General features: G+C 50.0%; 2 protein-coding genes across 2 annotated transcripts; both read left to right on the top strand.

The window, feature by feature from the left end:
- The first annotated feature begins 585 nt into the window (after positions 1–585).
- Positions 586–4201, top strand: LOC132357115 (uncharacterized protein CXorf49 homolog). Its single transcript, XM_059910416.1, has 5 exons — positions 586–1830; positions 2500–2656; positions 3186–3262; positions 3531–3576; positions 4161–4201. Exons 1-5 carry the CDS (start codon positions 586–588, stop codon positions 4199–4201), a joined length of 1566 nt encoding a protein of 521 aa, XP_059766399.1.
- A 12330-nt stretch (positions 4202–16531) lies between these two features.
- On the top strand, positions 16532–17683 carry LOC132357114 (uncharacterized protein CXorf49 homolog; the record flags this gene model as incomplete). Its single annotated transcript, XM_059910414.1, has 1 exon — positions 16532–17683. A coding segment is annotated over exon 1 (1152 nt), but the record flags the coding sequence as incomplete, so codon positions are not given.
- Between the last annotated feature and the right edge of the window lie 7 nt (positions 17684–17690).

The raw sequence follows: 17690 nt of genomic DNA, 5'->3' as shown, positions 1-17690 counted from the left end.
CCCGTGCCCATTCTCCTGTTGGGTCATAAGGCTTGCGGTGGAAGGGAGGCTGGCAAATGCTTTCGGCGCGTGCTAGGCGTCCAGCGCCTCCATCTTGACGTTTCATCCTCACCACCCGTGGAGCCCAGCGCCCTAACTCCCCGACCCCCTGTGTAGATGGGAGACGGAGGCTCAGAGCAGCTGTGACTCTAACCGGAAAGGGGAGGCGGGACAGGAGGAGGCGGGCCGAGAGGCTTGACAGAGGGAGGCACTCCCACCATCCCCTTCGCCAGCCCACTGCCCGGACCGCCCACAGGCTTGGGGGCAAACCAGAGGCCCTCGACCCCATTGGTTAGGCCTCGAGGCGGCAGGCGAACAAGGCGCCCGCTGGTTGGCGGGGCCCGGACCAATGAGGAGGCCGCGGCGCGGGCGTGGGAGGCGCGCTGGAAGCCGCGCGTCGTCTCGTTTGAGGCGAGCTCGTGCGGCGCGTGAGGTGGCTGCCGCTGCCCTCTGAGCGCCGCCCGCCTCACCCGCCGTGACCGCGCCCGCGACCGCGACTCGGGCCATCGACCGTCGCCCCGGTTCCGGCGCCGCCAGGGTCGCGACATGAGCTCCCCCGATGAGGTGTCTGTGTGGGGAACGGGTTTCGGCCCAGAGGGCGGGGAGCGGGCCGGCGTCGGCCCGGCCGGCCCCACAGTCCCATGGGGACCCGACCCAGGCCCCGAGCCCGGGGAGCCGCGGAGCGGCGAGGGCGGGGGCGGCTTCCCGGACCCCGAGGGCTTCCAGTCGGAGCGGGAGATGCTGGAAGCGGGAGGGCCGGTGCCGTGGGGCCCCGAAGGCCGACCTGGCTCCCCGGCTGACGACACGAGGGACCTCCTGGACGAGGAGTCTGCGGCGGCCATCTTGCTGCAGCTGGCCGAGTGCGACGTGCTGGGCGTCCGCAGACACCCGTCCCCGGCGAGCTGCGCCGCCTTCGAAGTGTCCGCCGTGTGGGCCGGCCTCGAGGCGGGTCCCGGCGGTCGAGGAGCGCCCGACCAGAGCTGTGGGGAAGCGCCGCCAGCTCCGGCCCGCCCTCTCCACCTCGGTGGGCCCGAAGCGGGCCGGGCCTGGGCGAACCCTGAGAGAGGCCCTAAGCGTAGGTTGAACGTGGCTGCGGATCGCCAGCGGCTCCCCGAGGAAGGCCTGGCCTGGCTGCTGTCCAACCCCGAGTCCTCAGATGAGTTCAGTGAGACACAGCTGATGACGGTGAGCACTTACCCCAGAGGAGGAGGCCAGGCCGAGCCCAGCACACCCGAGGATCCCGGGGACACTCCCAGACACTCGAATTTCCAAGTCAGGGAGAATTTTCTTCACGTGCCAGGCTCTTCCCTGTCCTCGGCTCCGCGAGGACTCACTTCGGTTGTGGAAACGCAGGACGTGGGAGAGCAGGGCATCTCTTCCCCTAAGAAAATGCGGAGCGTGCTCTGGGGGAAGGGGGGCAGCAGGCCCAGCTACCCGGGAGCTGCTGCTGCTGCTGCTGCTGCAGGTGGCCTGCCGCGGGTCACTCCTAGGAAGAAGGGAGCCCAGGAGAAGAAATCCCTCAGGGGAGCCTCCAAACTTGCCCTGGGGACAACCTTCCCTTCCGGGGGAGAGCGAATCTCGGCAACTGCCCTGGAACCGGCCACCTTGCCCCCAATCTCTGGTATTCTGCTGCTTGGGAGATCCAAGAGGTATACCTTGGTCCCTTTGGGAACCGAACAGTCCAAGCACACCGGCGCTGGGAAGAAATCCGTGGCCAGGCGGGCAAGGGAGTCTGAGGCGGTGGCGGGAGAAGATAAGGACCCAAATAGAGACCCAGCCGCAAAGCGCCGAGTGAGTAGGCCATGCTCCTCCTCTCTCCCCACTCTTCCCCCACCCCCGCTCCAACCGCCCCCAGGACACACGTCTTCACCCATGCTGCCTCTGTCCATCCCTCAGGGGTCGTCATTGGGTGCCCCTCGGTCACTGGGTCATTAGGATGCCAGGTCGGGCTCCTTTTACTAGGGACAAACATTAAGGTAGCACTTCGGGTGTGCTGGGCCCGGTTCTCCACCCTCGGCCTGTTTCCAGCCTCCTCTGCGAGACTGGGGCTGGGATGGAAGGGAGGGCTGGTAGCTGAATTGGGTCGGGGGATCCCTTAAAAGCTTCCCCCAAAAGCCTCAGTATTTAGACTCACCAGCTTCCTGATTCCTACTTCCTAGCTGTTCCCCAGACCTTCCTTGCAGGGGACCTGGGCTTTCTCAGTGCCCCACTGTTGTCCCTAGATCAGCTCTGCCTGCTGGCCTGGGGCTGACTGAGGGAGAAAGTGCTAATGAGATCAGCCTTTCAATTCCCTTCCCAATTCCCTGCCTCACCCCGGCCGCGAATCACACAACACTCTCTCTCTCTCTCTCTCTCTCTCTCTCACACACACACACACACACACACATACATACACACACACCCCACACACCCCACACACACACATCCTTAGTCCAAATCGGTGAGAAATTCTTGTTTCAGCTGCCAGCTTACAGGCCAGGCACATCTTTTCCACGCATGCATCGTGGAAAAGCCAGCAGTGGCGACCTCAACACCAGAGGCCCCCAAGATCCAGGAAACTCAGAGCCCTTGGCCCTGAACCCAGGAGAAGTCATGCCCAGGGGGCCTGTCCCCTCAGGTGAGTGTCGTGGGTTTGATATGAGGGGAGGGGAGAGGGGTTGAGGACAGAAACCTCTGGCTCTGTCTCTGCTGGGGGCACAGCCTTGCTCCCAGGCAGCTTCTCCCACAGGAGACGGGGTGCTGGCAGGGCTGGCCTTGAGCCACATCATCCTCTGTGTGGGGTTTGTGCGGCCGGGGTGATCGGTGGCAGTGCCCCAAACAGCTCCTCCGGGTGTAGACTTGCAGGGGAACAGCCTTTTCTGTTAAGTCCTGTTCGCCCACATTGCTCTCCCACGTGCTGGCTGTGGCTGCAGCTCTGGGAGGGTCGAATCCAGAGCCACAGTCTTTGGGGACCGCGGTGGCGAAATGGCTGCCCCCGGGGAACAGGGGAGGCAGGCCCAGAGAGAAGGTTCGGGCTGCTGGGCAGAGCAGGGGCGGCTTGTTGCCAGCGGAGGGTGGTGCTGCCTCACCTCACGTTAGACCCCGCTTGGCCCTTTCCACCTCACTGGGAGCCTGGGAAGCTGGATTGTGTGTCCTTTCCCTCTCAGGTGACCGGGAGCCACTTGACCATCCCCCAAGACCGGAAAGGCAGCAGCAGCCACTGGGAACGCCGGGCTGTCCTTGGGTAATGCTTCCTCTGGCTCCTGGAAATGCAGGCCCAAACTCGAGGGCGGGATCTGGGTCCAAGTTCAACTGACATGTGTGGGGCCCCCCCTCCCCTGCCCCCATCGCGTACCCCACGGAGGGGAGCCCACCTCCTTTCCACTGAGGAGCCCTTGCCAGTCTAGCCACCCGGCTTTGGGATGGAGGGCCCTGGAGAGAGGAGAAGGTGGAGGAGAGAGGAGGCCAGAGTATACTAATCATTTCTCTTCCTCCTGTGTCTGCTGGCCTAGTGTCTCGTGCTACAGAGAGAAATAGACGACCTTAAGGAGCAACTTGGTATGAGGAACCAGGGACGGAGAGCGGTGTCTTAGTGCAGAACCCAGGTGGGCACCTGGGGTGGGGGTGGGCTGCAGGTGCAGTCGGCCTCGCAGGGACCAACATCCCTGTGGGGAGGAGAACCTAGCAGGCCTGGCCCTGGAGCCGGCTGTGCATGTACAGCTGGGCGTGTGTACAAGTAGCAAAGTACTGTCTGGACTGCATGCACACTTTGCCAACCAGACCAGTCCTAGGGAATCTCCTTCTGATAGGACTTTTAGAGATGCCTCGTTGATTTTTTCCTTGAACTGCTGCTTGGTGTGGCTTCTAAGGTTCTTGTTGGATTGTTTGTTTGTTTGTGTGACGAGTTCTGACTGGTTGTGGCATGGCCCACAGCATGAGAGCTGCTGGCACATTTTGTTTCCCTTTAGGAACCGGTTCCACATTCAATTTGGGTGGTGGGGAGTGATCAGGCCCAGAGCTCTTTGCATCGGGTCTGGAGGGGGTTTCAGGTTGCAGGGCTAGGCGGTTCCTCACGGGGATAGGGGGACGGGCTTCTATATCCCTCTGTCTGGAGCGCCTGCTAATGCCTGTCCCTGTTGCAGCCGCCATGCAGTACCAGGCTGACAAGTTCCAGACCCTTTGAAGTGAGTGTTACACACACCGTACCCCTTCCCACAGTCCTGGCTGTTGAGCAGGGCTGGGGGCTGGCCCTGGCTTGAGGCTCTTCCCTGACTCCGCTGTTTCACAGGTTGAGCCCAGCGTCTTCCTGCAAGAGGAGCAGCTGGTACCTTTGGGGCCCGGGAGCTGTGGCCAAGCTCGTTCCCTCCTGTTCTGCCTCAGCTAGGGCTTCCTCTCCCCCTTGTTTTGCCCCCGCCCCGCCCCAGTTTCACAGCAGTTTCCAATTAAAGTACCTCTCCTATTCTGTGTTCTGTGTTCTGCCTTCTCTCTGGAGGGGTAGGGGTAGGGGTAGGGGGCCGGGGCGGGGCGCTGCTCCACGTCAGAGCCTTTTCCAGAACAGTATCTCTGGCATCCTGTGGTGGGGACTCTGGGCCAGCCTCTGCTACCATCCCTGCAGTCAAGCCAGCGGAGTGTCCCAGGTCTGGGTCCTGTGTGTGCTCTGCCAGGCCACATTGGCACGTCCTCCCTTTCCCCCGAAGGCCCTCTTGTAGTTCTCTCCAAACCCCCCTCCTCCTTTGGGGTCTGGCGGTTCCCATTCATCTCTGCCATTCCCCCTCCCCATCAGCAGGAACTCATGACCCCCTTCCAGAGCTCCAATCTGGAAGCTTTCACATCCTCCCTGCCCTAGCCAGCTGACCACCCTCCTCCAGCCTGGTCGTCTCTATACCCTTGAGTGGAAATTGGCCCGTCAGGTTCTATGGCAAGTGTGGTTAGTAGGTCTGTGTTCTTGCATGGTCCCCGTCAAATACTCTTCCACCCGCCCCATGACACAGATTTTCCTGGAAATGATATTTCCGTGTCCCAGCTCAATCTCCCAGACTGCCTCTTTAGGACACACGAGATTGAGTCTGAACTCCATGTTCGATTTCCCCCTCACTGGAGGTTGGGGAGCACTTCCTTCCCTCAGCCGGGACCCAGGGCTGTACCAGCCTGAGACTCAGAGGGACAGATTTGTGTTTGAGTGAGGCGAGGGTGGTTCTGCCTGACCGCCTTCCCGAAAGACCGGTGTTTTGCTACACAAAAGGGGGTATGATGGTAGATAGGACATTCCAGGTTGGTGACTGTGTGTCCCTGTGTGTGAATAAAAGTAATCAGGGATAATCTCCCTTGAGGGAGAAAGATGTGATTCAGGGAGTAAAGGGAGTAGAGGCTGGTCCAGGTTCTGTAAGGCATTGAATGAGCAAAAGCAAGGGTCGGATCTGTTTTGTTCAAGGGTTGTTGTTAAATTCCCAAAACATAGGAGGGGGATGATGCAGAAGTCACCAAACCCCACGACAGGGTGTCGGGATGCTCAAAATGTTGGATTCGCTGGAGGAGGCTCTCGATCCTACTCTGTGATCCTATGATGTCTGACAACTACTGTGGGTGTGGATGGAATGAGATTGGGAAGGGTGGCTCCTCAGAGTAGCTCATCTTAGAATCAGGGGACCCATATATGAGACCACCCAACATGAGCTACCCGGGACAGGGGCGGGATGGGCGCAGTGAGGATGGGAAGTAAGGAGTGACTGCACCTGGACAATGGGAAGCACTTGGGTCCACCCTTCCCCCATATTCTCACCCTGACTCGCTTCCAGAGTTCATGGCATGAGCTCAGGCGGACAGACCACATGTGGGATGGGACAGTCACAGACCTCAGGGTCAGAAAAGAACGTTCGTGGGACTTAATCCTTCCACTCAAACCCCTCCCTGGAGAAGGTGGGCTTGACTGCTTAGTTTACAGCTTTGACCCTGAACCTGATCCACTGGTTATTGCTTGGCGGTGTAGCACATCTCGCTGCTGTCTGCGTAACTAAGTTTGGCAGAGACCTTCCAGCTGAGGTTTCTGCTCACCGAGACGTGCAGGCAACTTGTGCCCGGGGAGAAGTCCAGCACCAGCACCAGCACCGCCTGTCGGCAGAGGGGGTCTCGGGGCTGTGGTCACCAGTGTGAGGAAATAGAGAAGCTTGTTGAAAGGGAGGTGACATGGGAGGGCGTGACCTCAACCCTTGGTGATGCATTTTCCCTGCCTCCCTTCCCTCCACTGAGCACACAATCTCTCTGTTCCGTGTTCTGACCAACTACCACAGAAAAATGTTGCTGGAAACATGTATATCACAGGCTGTGGCTTGGCCCTGAGCTTTCCAGTTCCAGAGGGAAATAGTGGCAGGTCATACATCTGGCCCCCGTGTGTCGGAGGAGGTCAGAACCCCACCCTCATTCAGTTCACCCCATTTGCCTTTCCCCTCAAGCCCCTTCTCCAGCCTGGGAGACAGTGGCGGCTGGCCTGGAGAGCCCTAGACCCCATCCTGCCTGCTTCTGCTCCCTGCCCAATTACTGGGAAGATGCCCCCTCCCCACCCCACCCGCTCCACACCAGCACCAGCCCAACCACAGGCCAACTGCTCTCTCTGACTCTTGGGGGGAACTGATACAAACAAAGAAGGTAGGTGTAGGTGAGCTCTGGAGAGGGAGCTGGGTGTGGTGGGCAGAGTAATCATGCCCAAAGATGTCCAAATCCTAATCCCTGCTCTGGGACTCCAGAGTCCTTGCTTTGAGCCCAAGATCTTAAAACTGGAAGGAAAAATAAAAGCTATTTCCTCCATGTTCCGGCAAGTCCGCTGCCTGGTACTTCTTCCGGAGACACGCTGGTACCTGTAGTGTACAAGAACACAGGCACAAGGGTGTTGGTGATGGGAAAAACTGGGAACACTCCAAATTCCCATCAGTAAGGAAATGGATGAATGCAACGTGGCTTAGCATCCAGTAGCATAAAGCGTGGCAGTCCAAAGGAATGCATCAGGCCATTCTCACAGCCTTCGAAAGCATCCGCCTGACTTCAAGCTGCAAGTTGCAGAACGATGGCATCAGATCCACATTAGTCAATGTTTTTAAATCCCAAATTAATCCTATCTAATGTTTGATAACCTTTGGGTGTATGTTTCAAGGTCTGAAAGACGGTTTTCACTAGATGTTAAAATGGTGGGATAGCTCCTAACAGGACCCAATAGGTTTATGGAACAAATTTATGGCCTTGGATCTCCCCAGATTGGTTAGGATGGTGTACAATTGGTTTCCTTTAGGCTCAATGTCACCTACAGGTAGCCTTGAAAACAGCTGCTGTCATTCTGCTTTCAATGTTGGCATGTTGGGTTCAATCAGTTTTCCAATGGTATGATTATTTGGCTGCAATATTTATTCCTTCACTTGGAATAGAAGATATCATTACTCATACAGAGGCTTTAACAAAATTCACCCAGCAATCCTTAAATGATAGTAACCAAGCCATTTGTTTGCTCAGTTCAGAAATTTCCATGATGAGAAAAGCAGTCCTACAGAATTGCATGGCCCTCAATATTCTAACACCTCTCAAGGGGGAGCTTATGCTATAATACATAGTGAATGTTGTGTTTTTATACCTGACGAGTCTTGTAATGCAACCCCCCCTTATGGTGCGTCTGAAAAATCAGATTTCCACTCTGAATGATCCTCTTCCCAGTTTAAGGGAAATGCTAGGAAAATGGTTTGGTTCAAGAGGATATTGGCTTAAATCTTTACTAATGATATTGTTCCTCCTATTGCCAACTTTGATTACAGTTTGTGTAACTTATAAAGTTTTAGTTTCTTGTTTTTTGCACTGTGTATCACCTGCTCCTACTAAGATAATGATATCTAAACAACTGGGAACTATTGATCACATCTATAGTTCTCTATAAAATAATGGACATGCACAATGCACATGCAAGGTAAAATTGGTGCAAGTCCTATTGGACAACTTGGAATTGACCGTTATTCCTTGCCAGACATCTTACTAGTACCACCCCCTAAAAGGAAAGAAAGAACCGGGCTATTAGGACCCAGCATCAAGGGACATGATGGACCCAAGGCAGGTAAAGAATCACCCTAACATTTAGGGACCAAATACTTGATCACCTAATGCTTCCTATTGAAAGATTAATGATCAAAAGTGGAATTAATGAAATAAAATTATTTTCAGGCAGGACAAGAAAAATTTTAAACATAAAATTCTCTCTGCCCATTTGAGCCACTACCCCCTCCCCTTTAGTGTGATTTGTGCATCACATTATACATTAACTAGATCCCCTTAAAAGATACAGGAATGCCCACACGCCAAAAAAAAAAAAAACAGAAAAAAAAAAAAAAGAAAGAAAGAAAAGAAATTTCCTCCTGGAACCAGCAAGGTAACTCCTTAAGAGTAACTTTCCTTTCTCAATCCTGTAATGGGTCATTAATACCCACTACTCGCCTTGTTGGACTATGTAAACTATTAATATGCTACTTTGTCTCAAAAACTTATATAACGGTTTTACCTCCAATGGGTGGAACAGTCCTCAGAGTTTTCTGAAGATTGTCTCCTATGTTATAGTCCTCAGGTTGGCTCAAATAAAAATTTCCATTTTTCTTAGATTGACTATTGATTAATTTTTTTGGACAACACAATGAAACCAAAAGATAACAAATCACAAACCTTAGGCAGACTGACCAAGAAGAAAAAAAGAGATTCCTAAGGAATCACTAAAATCAGGACTGAAAAAGGAGACATCACCATTGAGCCTATTGAATTTTAAAAATTATAAGAAAATAGTATGAAAAAATTTATACCAACAAATTAGACACATATATGCAATGAAAAAATTTGTAGAGAGACACAAACTTCAAAACAGACTCAATAATAGACAGTCAATTAAATTAATAATTAAAAATCTTCCCACAATGATGCTCCTGTCCAGATGGCATCACTGCTGAATGCTATCAAACATTTCAGATGGAAATAATAGCAACACTCCAGAAATTCTTCCAGAAAATAGAAGAGGAATGAACACTTTCAAAATAGCTCTAGTAGGCCAATATTACTGTAGTGTGAGCCTCTGACAGTGTTTTTTTTTTTTAATTGTAATGCAAGTGCCTGACATTAAGCTTCTGATTGCTGAGGCACCACTTCAAAGACAGCTATATCAAAAAGAACAAATTGCCAGCTACACGACTAGGTAAAGAGCCAGGCCACCACACCCCTGAAGCTTCCTTTGTTTTAGAGATCTCTGATTGACTTAGATAACTGACCCTTTGGCTGCTTGTTTTTCCCTTCTTGTACTTTAATTCCCATTCTGTTTTAAATTCATCAATAAAGAGTGAATCTGAGAAACCCTAGGCCCCTCACTCTTGACCCCGATAAAAACATAACCCCAGGTCCCAGCTCTCTTTCTCCACCCACAACCTTTCTGTGTGGTCCAAGGCATGCCATGTACCCTCCAGGACTTGTGAGTAATAAACTTCCTCCTTTCAAAGTTTCCTAAAGGTTACTGCTGAGGTGCATCTTGCAATTATAATAAGAACCACAAGGGCTAGTTCAACCACAACATTGGTTCTGAAAGGGGAAATATCTGTGGGGGCTCGCCTTGGAGTCCAGGTGAGTGCCTCCAGGTATTTCTAGCTGACAGGATCACTATCGATTGGCTGAGACCAGCACAATTACCCTGATGCCCAAAACACACAAAGACATCCAAAATAAAGAAAATTGCATACCAATCTTTCTCATGAATATAGATGAAATAACCCTCAAGAAAATATTAACAAACTGAATTCAGAAACATATAAAAAGGATTATATACCATAACCAAGTGGGATTTATTCTAGAAATACAAGGTTGGTTTAACATCTAAAAATCAATTTATGTAATACACTATTTTAAAAGAAGAAAGCACTGAAACATTATCATATTAACTGACACACAAACAGCATGTGACAAAATTCGACCACCTTTCATGATAAAAACAATAAAAAACTAGGAATAGAAAGAAATTTCTTCAGCATGATAAAGAATATCTATGAAAAACCTACAGCTAACATCATATTTAGTAGTGAAAGACTGCATACTTTTCCCCTAAAGTCAGCAACAAAGACATGCTCACTACTTTTATTCATTATTGCACTGGAAGTTTGAGCCAGTTCAAACAGGGAAGAAGAAGGACTAAAAGTCATCCAGATAGGAAATAAAAAAGGAAATTTTTTTATTCTCAGATGACATGATTTCATATGCAGAAAATCCTAAGGAATCCACAAAAATGGTTCTAATGGTAGAACTAATACGGAAGTTCAGCAGATCACAGAATACAAGATTAATACATAAAACAAATTTTATTGCTATATACATGTAGCAAATAATCCAAAAATGAAATTAAGGAACACTTACTTCTAGTTACAATAGCATCAAAAAGAATAAAATGCTTAGGCATATATTTAACAAACCAAATGTAATACTTATGCACTGAGAAACACAAATTGATGTTTGTTGAGAGAAATTAAAGATGATCTAAATAAATGGAAAGGCATTGCATGTTCATGGTTGTAAGACTCAATATTTATATGGTAATTCTCCCCAAATTGATATATAGATTCAATTCAATCTCTATCGAAATTTCAGCAGGCTTTCTTTGTAAAAATTCACAGGCTGATCCAAAAATTCATATGGAAATGAAAAACAAAACAAAACAAAACAAAACAGAATATCCAAAACTACTTTGAAAAAGAACAAACCTGGAAGACGTCCACTTTCTGATTTCAAAACTATAAACTATTACTATAATACTACTATAGTATACTATACTACTATAGTATTAGTAGTATTATAGTAATAGTTTACTATAATAGTAAACTATTTACTATAAAAATACAGATAATCAAGTTAGTGTAGTACTGACATAGAGAGAGATCAATGGAACAGAATTGAGAGTTCAGAAATAACGAACTCTCCTTATATTTATGGTCAATGATTCTCAATTCAATGGGGAAAGGATAGTCTTTTCAACACGTGGTGCTGGTACAACTGGATATCATGCAAAAATACAAACTTAGAACCTTACTTCACAGCACACACAAAACTTAATGCAAAATGGATCAGAGACTTAAAAGTAAAACCTACAACTATAAATCTGTTAAAAGAAACCCTAGGAGAAAAATCTTTGTAAACATGAGTTAGGCAATGATTTCTTAGATATAACACCAAAAGCATGATCCATAAAAGAAAAACTTGATAAATTGGACTTCATCAAAATTTAAAACATTTATGCTTCAGAAGGCACTATTCAGAAAATGAAAAGACAAGGTACAGACTGGGAGAAAATATTTGAAAGTCACAGATCTAACAAAGAACTTGTATCCAGAATAAAGAATAAGAATAATAAATAAATAAGAAAATGACCCCATTAAAAAATTGGGTAAAAGATTTGTATAGACATTTCACCAAAGAAGGTATAGAAGCGGTTAATAAGCATATGAAAGGATGTTCAGAACCACTAGTCAGTAGGGAAATATAAATCAAGACCATAATGAGATACCATGTTGCAAAAACAATAGGATGGCTATAATCCAAAATACAGATAATAACAAATATTTGGATTTGGAGAAATTTGAATCCTCATACACTTCTGGTGATAATGTAAAATAGTTGAATCTCTTTGGAAAATATTCTGGTATTTTCTTAAAAAGTTAAACATAGAGTTACCATATGATCCAGAATGTCCATTCCTAGGGATCTACCTAAGAGAACTGAAAACATATGTTCACAAAAAAACTCATGAACTCAAAATGTATATGAATATTCGTAACAGCATTTAGTTTGGGAATATTATCCATAATATTCCCAAACTAAACATAACCCAAATGCCCAAAAACTGAAGAATGTATAAATAAAATGTGGTATAGCCATACCATGGAATATTATTTGGCAATAAAAATAACTGAAGTACTGATACATGCTACAACATGAGTGAACCTCAAAAACATTATATTAAGTGAAAGAAGCCAGACAAAACGTACTATATATTGTGTGATTCCATTTATACAAAATTTCCTAACTAGGCAAATCATAGAGACAGAAAGTAGTTTATTACTTGCCTATAGGGCTGGGGTGGGTTGGGGGGTAGGGGGTGATGGCTAAGGGATACAGGGCATCTTCTTGGGCTAACAAAAATATCCTAAAATTGATTGTGATAGATGCACAACTGGGAATATATGAAAAGCCACTGAATAAGGCATTTTATTTTTTAACTTATTTTTATTGCCAAAACACATAATATGAAACCGACCTTATTAACAAATTTTTTAGTGTACAATGTTGTTAACTATATGAACATTGTTGTAATCAGAGCTCCAGAATTCTTCATCTTGCATGACTGCAAATCTATACTCATTGAACAACAACTCCCCATTTCCCCCTCCCCCAAGCCCTTGGCAACCAGGATTCTACTTCCTGCTTCTAAGAGTTTGACTACTTTAGATACCGCATATAAGTGGAAACATGCAGTATTTGTCCTTTGTGAGTGGCTTACTTCACTTAGTATAATATCCTCAAAGTTCATCCATACTACAGCATATAGCAAGATTTCCTTCTTTTTAAAGGCTGAATAATATTCTGTTATATGTATACATTATATATACTACCTTTTATCCATTCACCTGTTGACAGATATTTAGGTTGTTTTCATCTCTTGGCTATTGTGAATAATGGTGCAATGAACATGGGAGTGCAATAATCTATGCAAGATCCTGATTTCAATTAGTTTGTAATGTAAATGTAAATATACGGAAGTGGGAATGCTGGATCATATGGGAGTTCTATTTTTATTTTTTTAGGAGCTTCCATACTGTTTTCCATGGTGGGTGCACCATTTTACACTCCCCCCAGCAATGCACAAGGGGTTCATTTTCTTCACTTCCTTGCCAACACTTGCTATTTTAAGTTTTGTTTTGTTTTTTTTTTTTAATACTGGCCATCTTAACAGTTTTGAGGTGATAACTCATTGTGGTTTTGAATTGCATTTCTCTGATGACTAGTGATGTTGAGCATTTTTCATATACCTGTAGGCCATTTATGTGTCTTCTTTGGAGAAATATCTAATCAATTCCTTTGCCCATTTTTAAATTGTGTTGTCTGTTTCTTTGTTTTTGAAAGCATAAGCCACAGACTGGGAAACAATATTTGCAAAGCACACATGGTAAAGAACTTGTATCCGAAAGAGATAAAGAACATTCGATATTCAGTAATAAGAAATCAAACAACCCAATAAATAATGAGCAAAAAAAAAAAAAAAATCGAACTGACATTGTGCTTACTGGATGGCCAGTAAGCTATTGAGAAGATGTTTGACCTCATTAGTCATTAGGGAAATAACTAAAGCCACAATGAAATACCACAACATAGCTATAAGCATGGCTGAAATAAAAACAAAATACAGACAATACCAAGTGCTAGAGAGACTGAGGAACAGCTAGAACTCCCCTGCATTGTTGGTGAGAATGCAAAAAATGGTACAGACGCTCTGGAAACAGTTAAAACTACACTAACGATTCAATCCAGCAAGTTAACTCCTAGATATTTACCCAAGAGAAATGAAAACTTACATTCGCAAAAAATCTGTATGCAAATGTTTATAGCAGTTTTCTTAGATGCTTGGGTGACTGCACACTGGCACTGGACACAGACATGTCTAGGACTACTGGCCACAGGTTCTGAGCTGACATTGATCCCGGAAGCCCAAAGTGTCATGATGGGGCCCTGTTAGAGTGGGGCTTATGAGGTTCTGGCAGTAAAAGGAGTTGGGGATAGATATCAGTTCACGGTGAGCTGACTGGGTCCCTGGACCAACATAGTGGTCATTTCTCCAGTCCCCAAGCTGATAATTCTAAGTGATACACTTGGCAGTTGGAGCAATGACCTGCACATTGGGTCATTGGTCTGTGGAGTAAGAGCTATCACCTTGGGAAGGCCAAGAGGAACCTCTGACACTGGCTCCCACCCCAGGCCAAGAGAGTAAGTCAAAACCAGTATTGGATCCTGGTGAGTGTAGGGGGGTAAAGCAGAGATTAGTGACATCATTGGAGACGTATGGGATGCAGGGGAAGAGCAGGTAGGAGAGCCACAGGGACGAAGAGAGTGGAGAAGGTGAGAAGAAGTTCTGGGAGTCTCTCTATGGGGGAGGGAGGAAGGGAGTGGAAATGGTGAGAGGGAAGACGGAGGCTTCCACTGGATCCACCGGTAATGTTTCATAGGATGCTGGTGGATGCAGGAGATTTTGCTATATCCTTCCTTATTCATTTTAACATATTTGAAATAGCACACCATGACTTAAAAAGTCACTGGGAGAAGTGGAAGAGGGCGGTATCCACAAACAGGCAGGCACCATCGGGGGCAGGCTCGAGGAGGAGGATTGCAGATTTACAGTGCACCCAATCTCCCCTGCTCTGTAACTTCTCCAGCATGGCCAGCTTCTCAGGTGCAGACCCAGAAAACTGGGCCTTTGAGTTCCACAGACAAGAGGGGTTCAGACATCCCAGGACTCTCCAGGAGGTCAGCCAGAGCAGGATGCAGGAGAGAGAGGTGACTGAAGGCAGAGGAGTATGAAAGGGAAAGAGCAGAAGGAAGGTATGGGAGGAATGGAGGGGTGTCAGAGTAGGAGTTGGGTGGCAGACAAGGGAAATTCTAACATCCATGGGCCATATAGAAACCAAGAGAGGGACCACTCCCCAGACATCAGTACTGCTCAGCTCAGGGAAGCTGAGAACTGACAGTTCCAAGAAAAATTGAGAGACACCTGGCTATCCACACCCACCGCCATCACAACTGGTAGGCCTTGGTTGTGCGTCCTTCAAAACTTTAAAACATACTTGTACATATACTTGAATGAATTCTCATATATTACATAGGATTGACTGGTGTGTGTGTGTGTGTGCCCACGCACGCAAGTGCTTTAATTTACAAATGTGAATCCAAAGCCATCGTTCTGCAACTTACAGTTTGAAGTCAGGCGGATGCTTTCGAAGGCTGTGAGAATGGCCTGATGCATTCCTTTGGACTGCCACGCTTTATGCTACTGGATGCTAAGCCACGTTGCATTCATCCATTTCCTTACTGATGGGAATTTGGAGTGTTCCCAGTTTTTCCCATCACCAACACCCTTGTGCCTGTGTTCTTGTACACTACAGGTACCAGCGTGTCTCCGGAAGAAGTACCAGGCAGCGGACTTGCCGGAACATGGAGGAAATAGCTTTTATTTTTCCTTCCAGTTTTAAGATCTTGGGCTCAAAGCAAGGACTCTGGAGTCAGATTGATTGGTTTCAATCCTGCCGCTGATCCCCACGAGCCGAATGACCTTGGGCCAGTGGCTGAACCTCTCAGTGCCTGTTTCCTCACCGGTAAGAGGCCAGTAATAGTTGGTACTATAGTTCTAGGCGTGTCACGCGGATGCATTACTATTTATGCCCAGCGCTTAGAAGAGTGCCAGGCACAGAGTCCGTGCTGGCACTAAGTTGCTTTCAATGGATTCTGCCAGATTACCTCCCAAATGGATCTCTTGCACCACCGCCACAGGGGTTTGCTCCTAACCTCTCCCACCCTCGGAATGGTTAAGCTCTTTGAAGGTTGTCAACCTAGTGTGTGAAACCCGATTCGTGGTTTTAGCTCACATCTCCAGGATCAGCGGTGGGGAGCATCTCTTGGGGTGTAACTGGCCACTGCGATTTCCTCTTCTTTGAATTTGCCTCAGAGCGGGGGAAGGGCTGATGGAGCGAGGCCAACCCCAGTCTGTCCGGCAAACCCGCCTGCCAATAACGTTTGCTGAGCCACATTTGATGGAGCAGTTGAGACAGAGACCTTACAGAACGAAAATACGATCCCTTTGCTCTCTGGCCGACCCCTGATCACTGACTGCGGGACTCCCGTGCCCATTCTCCTGTTGGGTCGTAAGGCTTGCGGTGGAAGGGAGGCTGGCAAATGCTTTCGGCGCGTGCTAGGCGTCCAGCGCCTCCATCTTGACGTTTCATCCTCACCACCCGTGGAGCCCAGCGCCCTAACTCCCCGACCCCCTGTGTAGATGGGAGACGGAGGCTCAGAGCAGCTGTGACTCTAACCGGAAAGGGGAGGCGGGACAGGAGGAGGCGGGCCGAGAGGCTTGACAGAGGGAGGCACTCCCACCATCCCCTTCGCCAGCCCACTGCCCGGACCGCCCACAGGCTTGGGGGCAAACCAGAGGCCCTCGACCCCATTGGTTAGGCCTCGAGGCGGCAGGCGAACAAGGCGCCCGCTGGTTGGCGGGGCCCGGACCAATGAGGAGGCCGCGGCGCGGGCGTGGGAGGCGCGCTGGAAGCCGCGCGTCGTCTCGTTTGAGGCGAGCTCGTGCGGCGCGTGAGGTGGCTGCCGCTGCCCTCTGAGCGCCGCCCGCCTCACCCGCCGTGACCGCGCCCGCGACCGCGACTCGGGCCATCGACCGTCGCCCCGGTTCCGGCGCCGCCAGGGTCGCGACATGAGCTCCCCCGATGAGGTGTCTGTGTGGGGAACGGGTTTCGGCCCAGAGGGCGGGGAGCGGGCCGGCGTCGGCCCGGCCGGCCCCACAGTCCCATGGGGACCCGACCCAGGCCCCGAGCCCGGGGAGCCGCGGAGCGGCGAGGGCGGGGGCGGCTTCCCGGACCCCGAGGGCTTCCAGTCGGAGCGGGAGATGCTGGAAGCGGGAGGGCCGGTGCCGTGGGGCCCCGAAGGCCGACCTGGCTCCCCGGCTGACGACACGAGGGACCTCCTGGACGAGGAGTCTGCGGCGGCCATCTTGCTGCAGCTGGCCGAGTGCGACGTGCTGGGCGTCCGCAGACACCCGTCCCCGGCGAGCTGCGCCGCCTTCGAAGTGTCCGCCGTGTGGGCCGGCCTCGAGGCGGGTCCCGGCGGTCGAGGAGCGCCCGACCAGAGCTGTGGGGAAGCGCCGCCAGCTCCGGCCCGCCCTCTCCACCTCGGTGGGCCCGAAGCGGGCCGGGCCTGGGCGAACCCTGAGAGAGGCCCTAAGCGTAGGTTGAACGTGGCTGCGGATCGCCAGCGGCTCCCCGAGGAAGGCCTGGCCTGGCTGCTGTCCAACCCCGAGTCCTCAGATGAGTTCAGTGAGACACAGCTGATGACGGTGAGCACTTACCCCAGAGGAGGAGGCCAGGCCGAGCCCAGCACACCCGAGGATCCCGGGGACACTCCCAGACACTCGAATTTCCAAGTCAGGGAGAATTTTCTTCACGTGCCAGGCTCTTCCCTGTCCTCGGCTCCGCGAGGACTCACTTCGGTTGTGGAAACGCAGGACGTGGGAGAGCAGGGCATCTCTTCCCCTAAGAAAATGCGGAGCGTGCTCTGGGGGAAGGGGGGCAGCAGGCCCAGCTACCCGGGAGCTGCTGCTGCTGCTGCTGCTGCAGGTGGCCTGCCGCGGGTCACTCCTAGGAAGAAGGGAGCCCAGGAGAAGAAATCCCTCAGGGGAGCCTCCAAACTTGCCCTGGGGACAACCTTCCCTTCCGGGGGAGAGCGAATCTCGGCAACTGCCCTGGAACCGGCCACCTTGCCCCCAATCTCTGGTATTCTGCTGCTTGGGAGATCCAAGAGGTATACCTTGGTCCCTTTGGGAACCGAACAGTCCAAGCACACCGGCGCTGGGAAGA

This window comes from Balaenoptera ricei, chromosome X (genome assembly GCF_028023285.1).
Source record: "Balaenoptera ricei isolate mBalRic1 chromosome X, mBalRic1.hap2, whole genome shotgun sequence".
In the NCBI taxonomy this organism is placed as follows: Eukaryota; Metazoa; Chordata; class Mammalia; order Artiodactyla; family Balaenopteridae; genus Balaenoptera; species Balaenoptera ricei.
Note: the sequence above shows the minus strand (reverse complement) of the source record. Positions and strands in the feature narration are given on the sequence as shown.

Excerpts from the sequence above, each read along its gene's own strand:
- LOC132357115 (XM_059910416.1), top strand. The coding sequence starts at position 586 with ATGAGCTCCCCCGATGAGGTGTCTGTGTGGGGAACGGGTTTCGGCCCA. Across the intron at positions 1,831-2,499 it reads ACCCAGCCGCAAAGCGCCGA|CTGCCAGCTTACAGGCCAGG; the intron begins GTGAGTAGGCCA and ends TTCTTGTTTCAG. Across the intron at positions 3,577-4,160 it reads CGACCTTAAGGAGCAACTTG|CCGCCATGCAGTACCAGGCT; the intron begins GTATGAGGAACC and ends TCCCTGTTGCAG.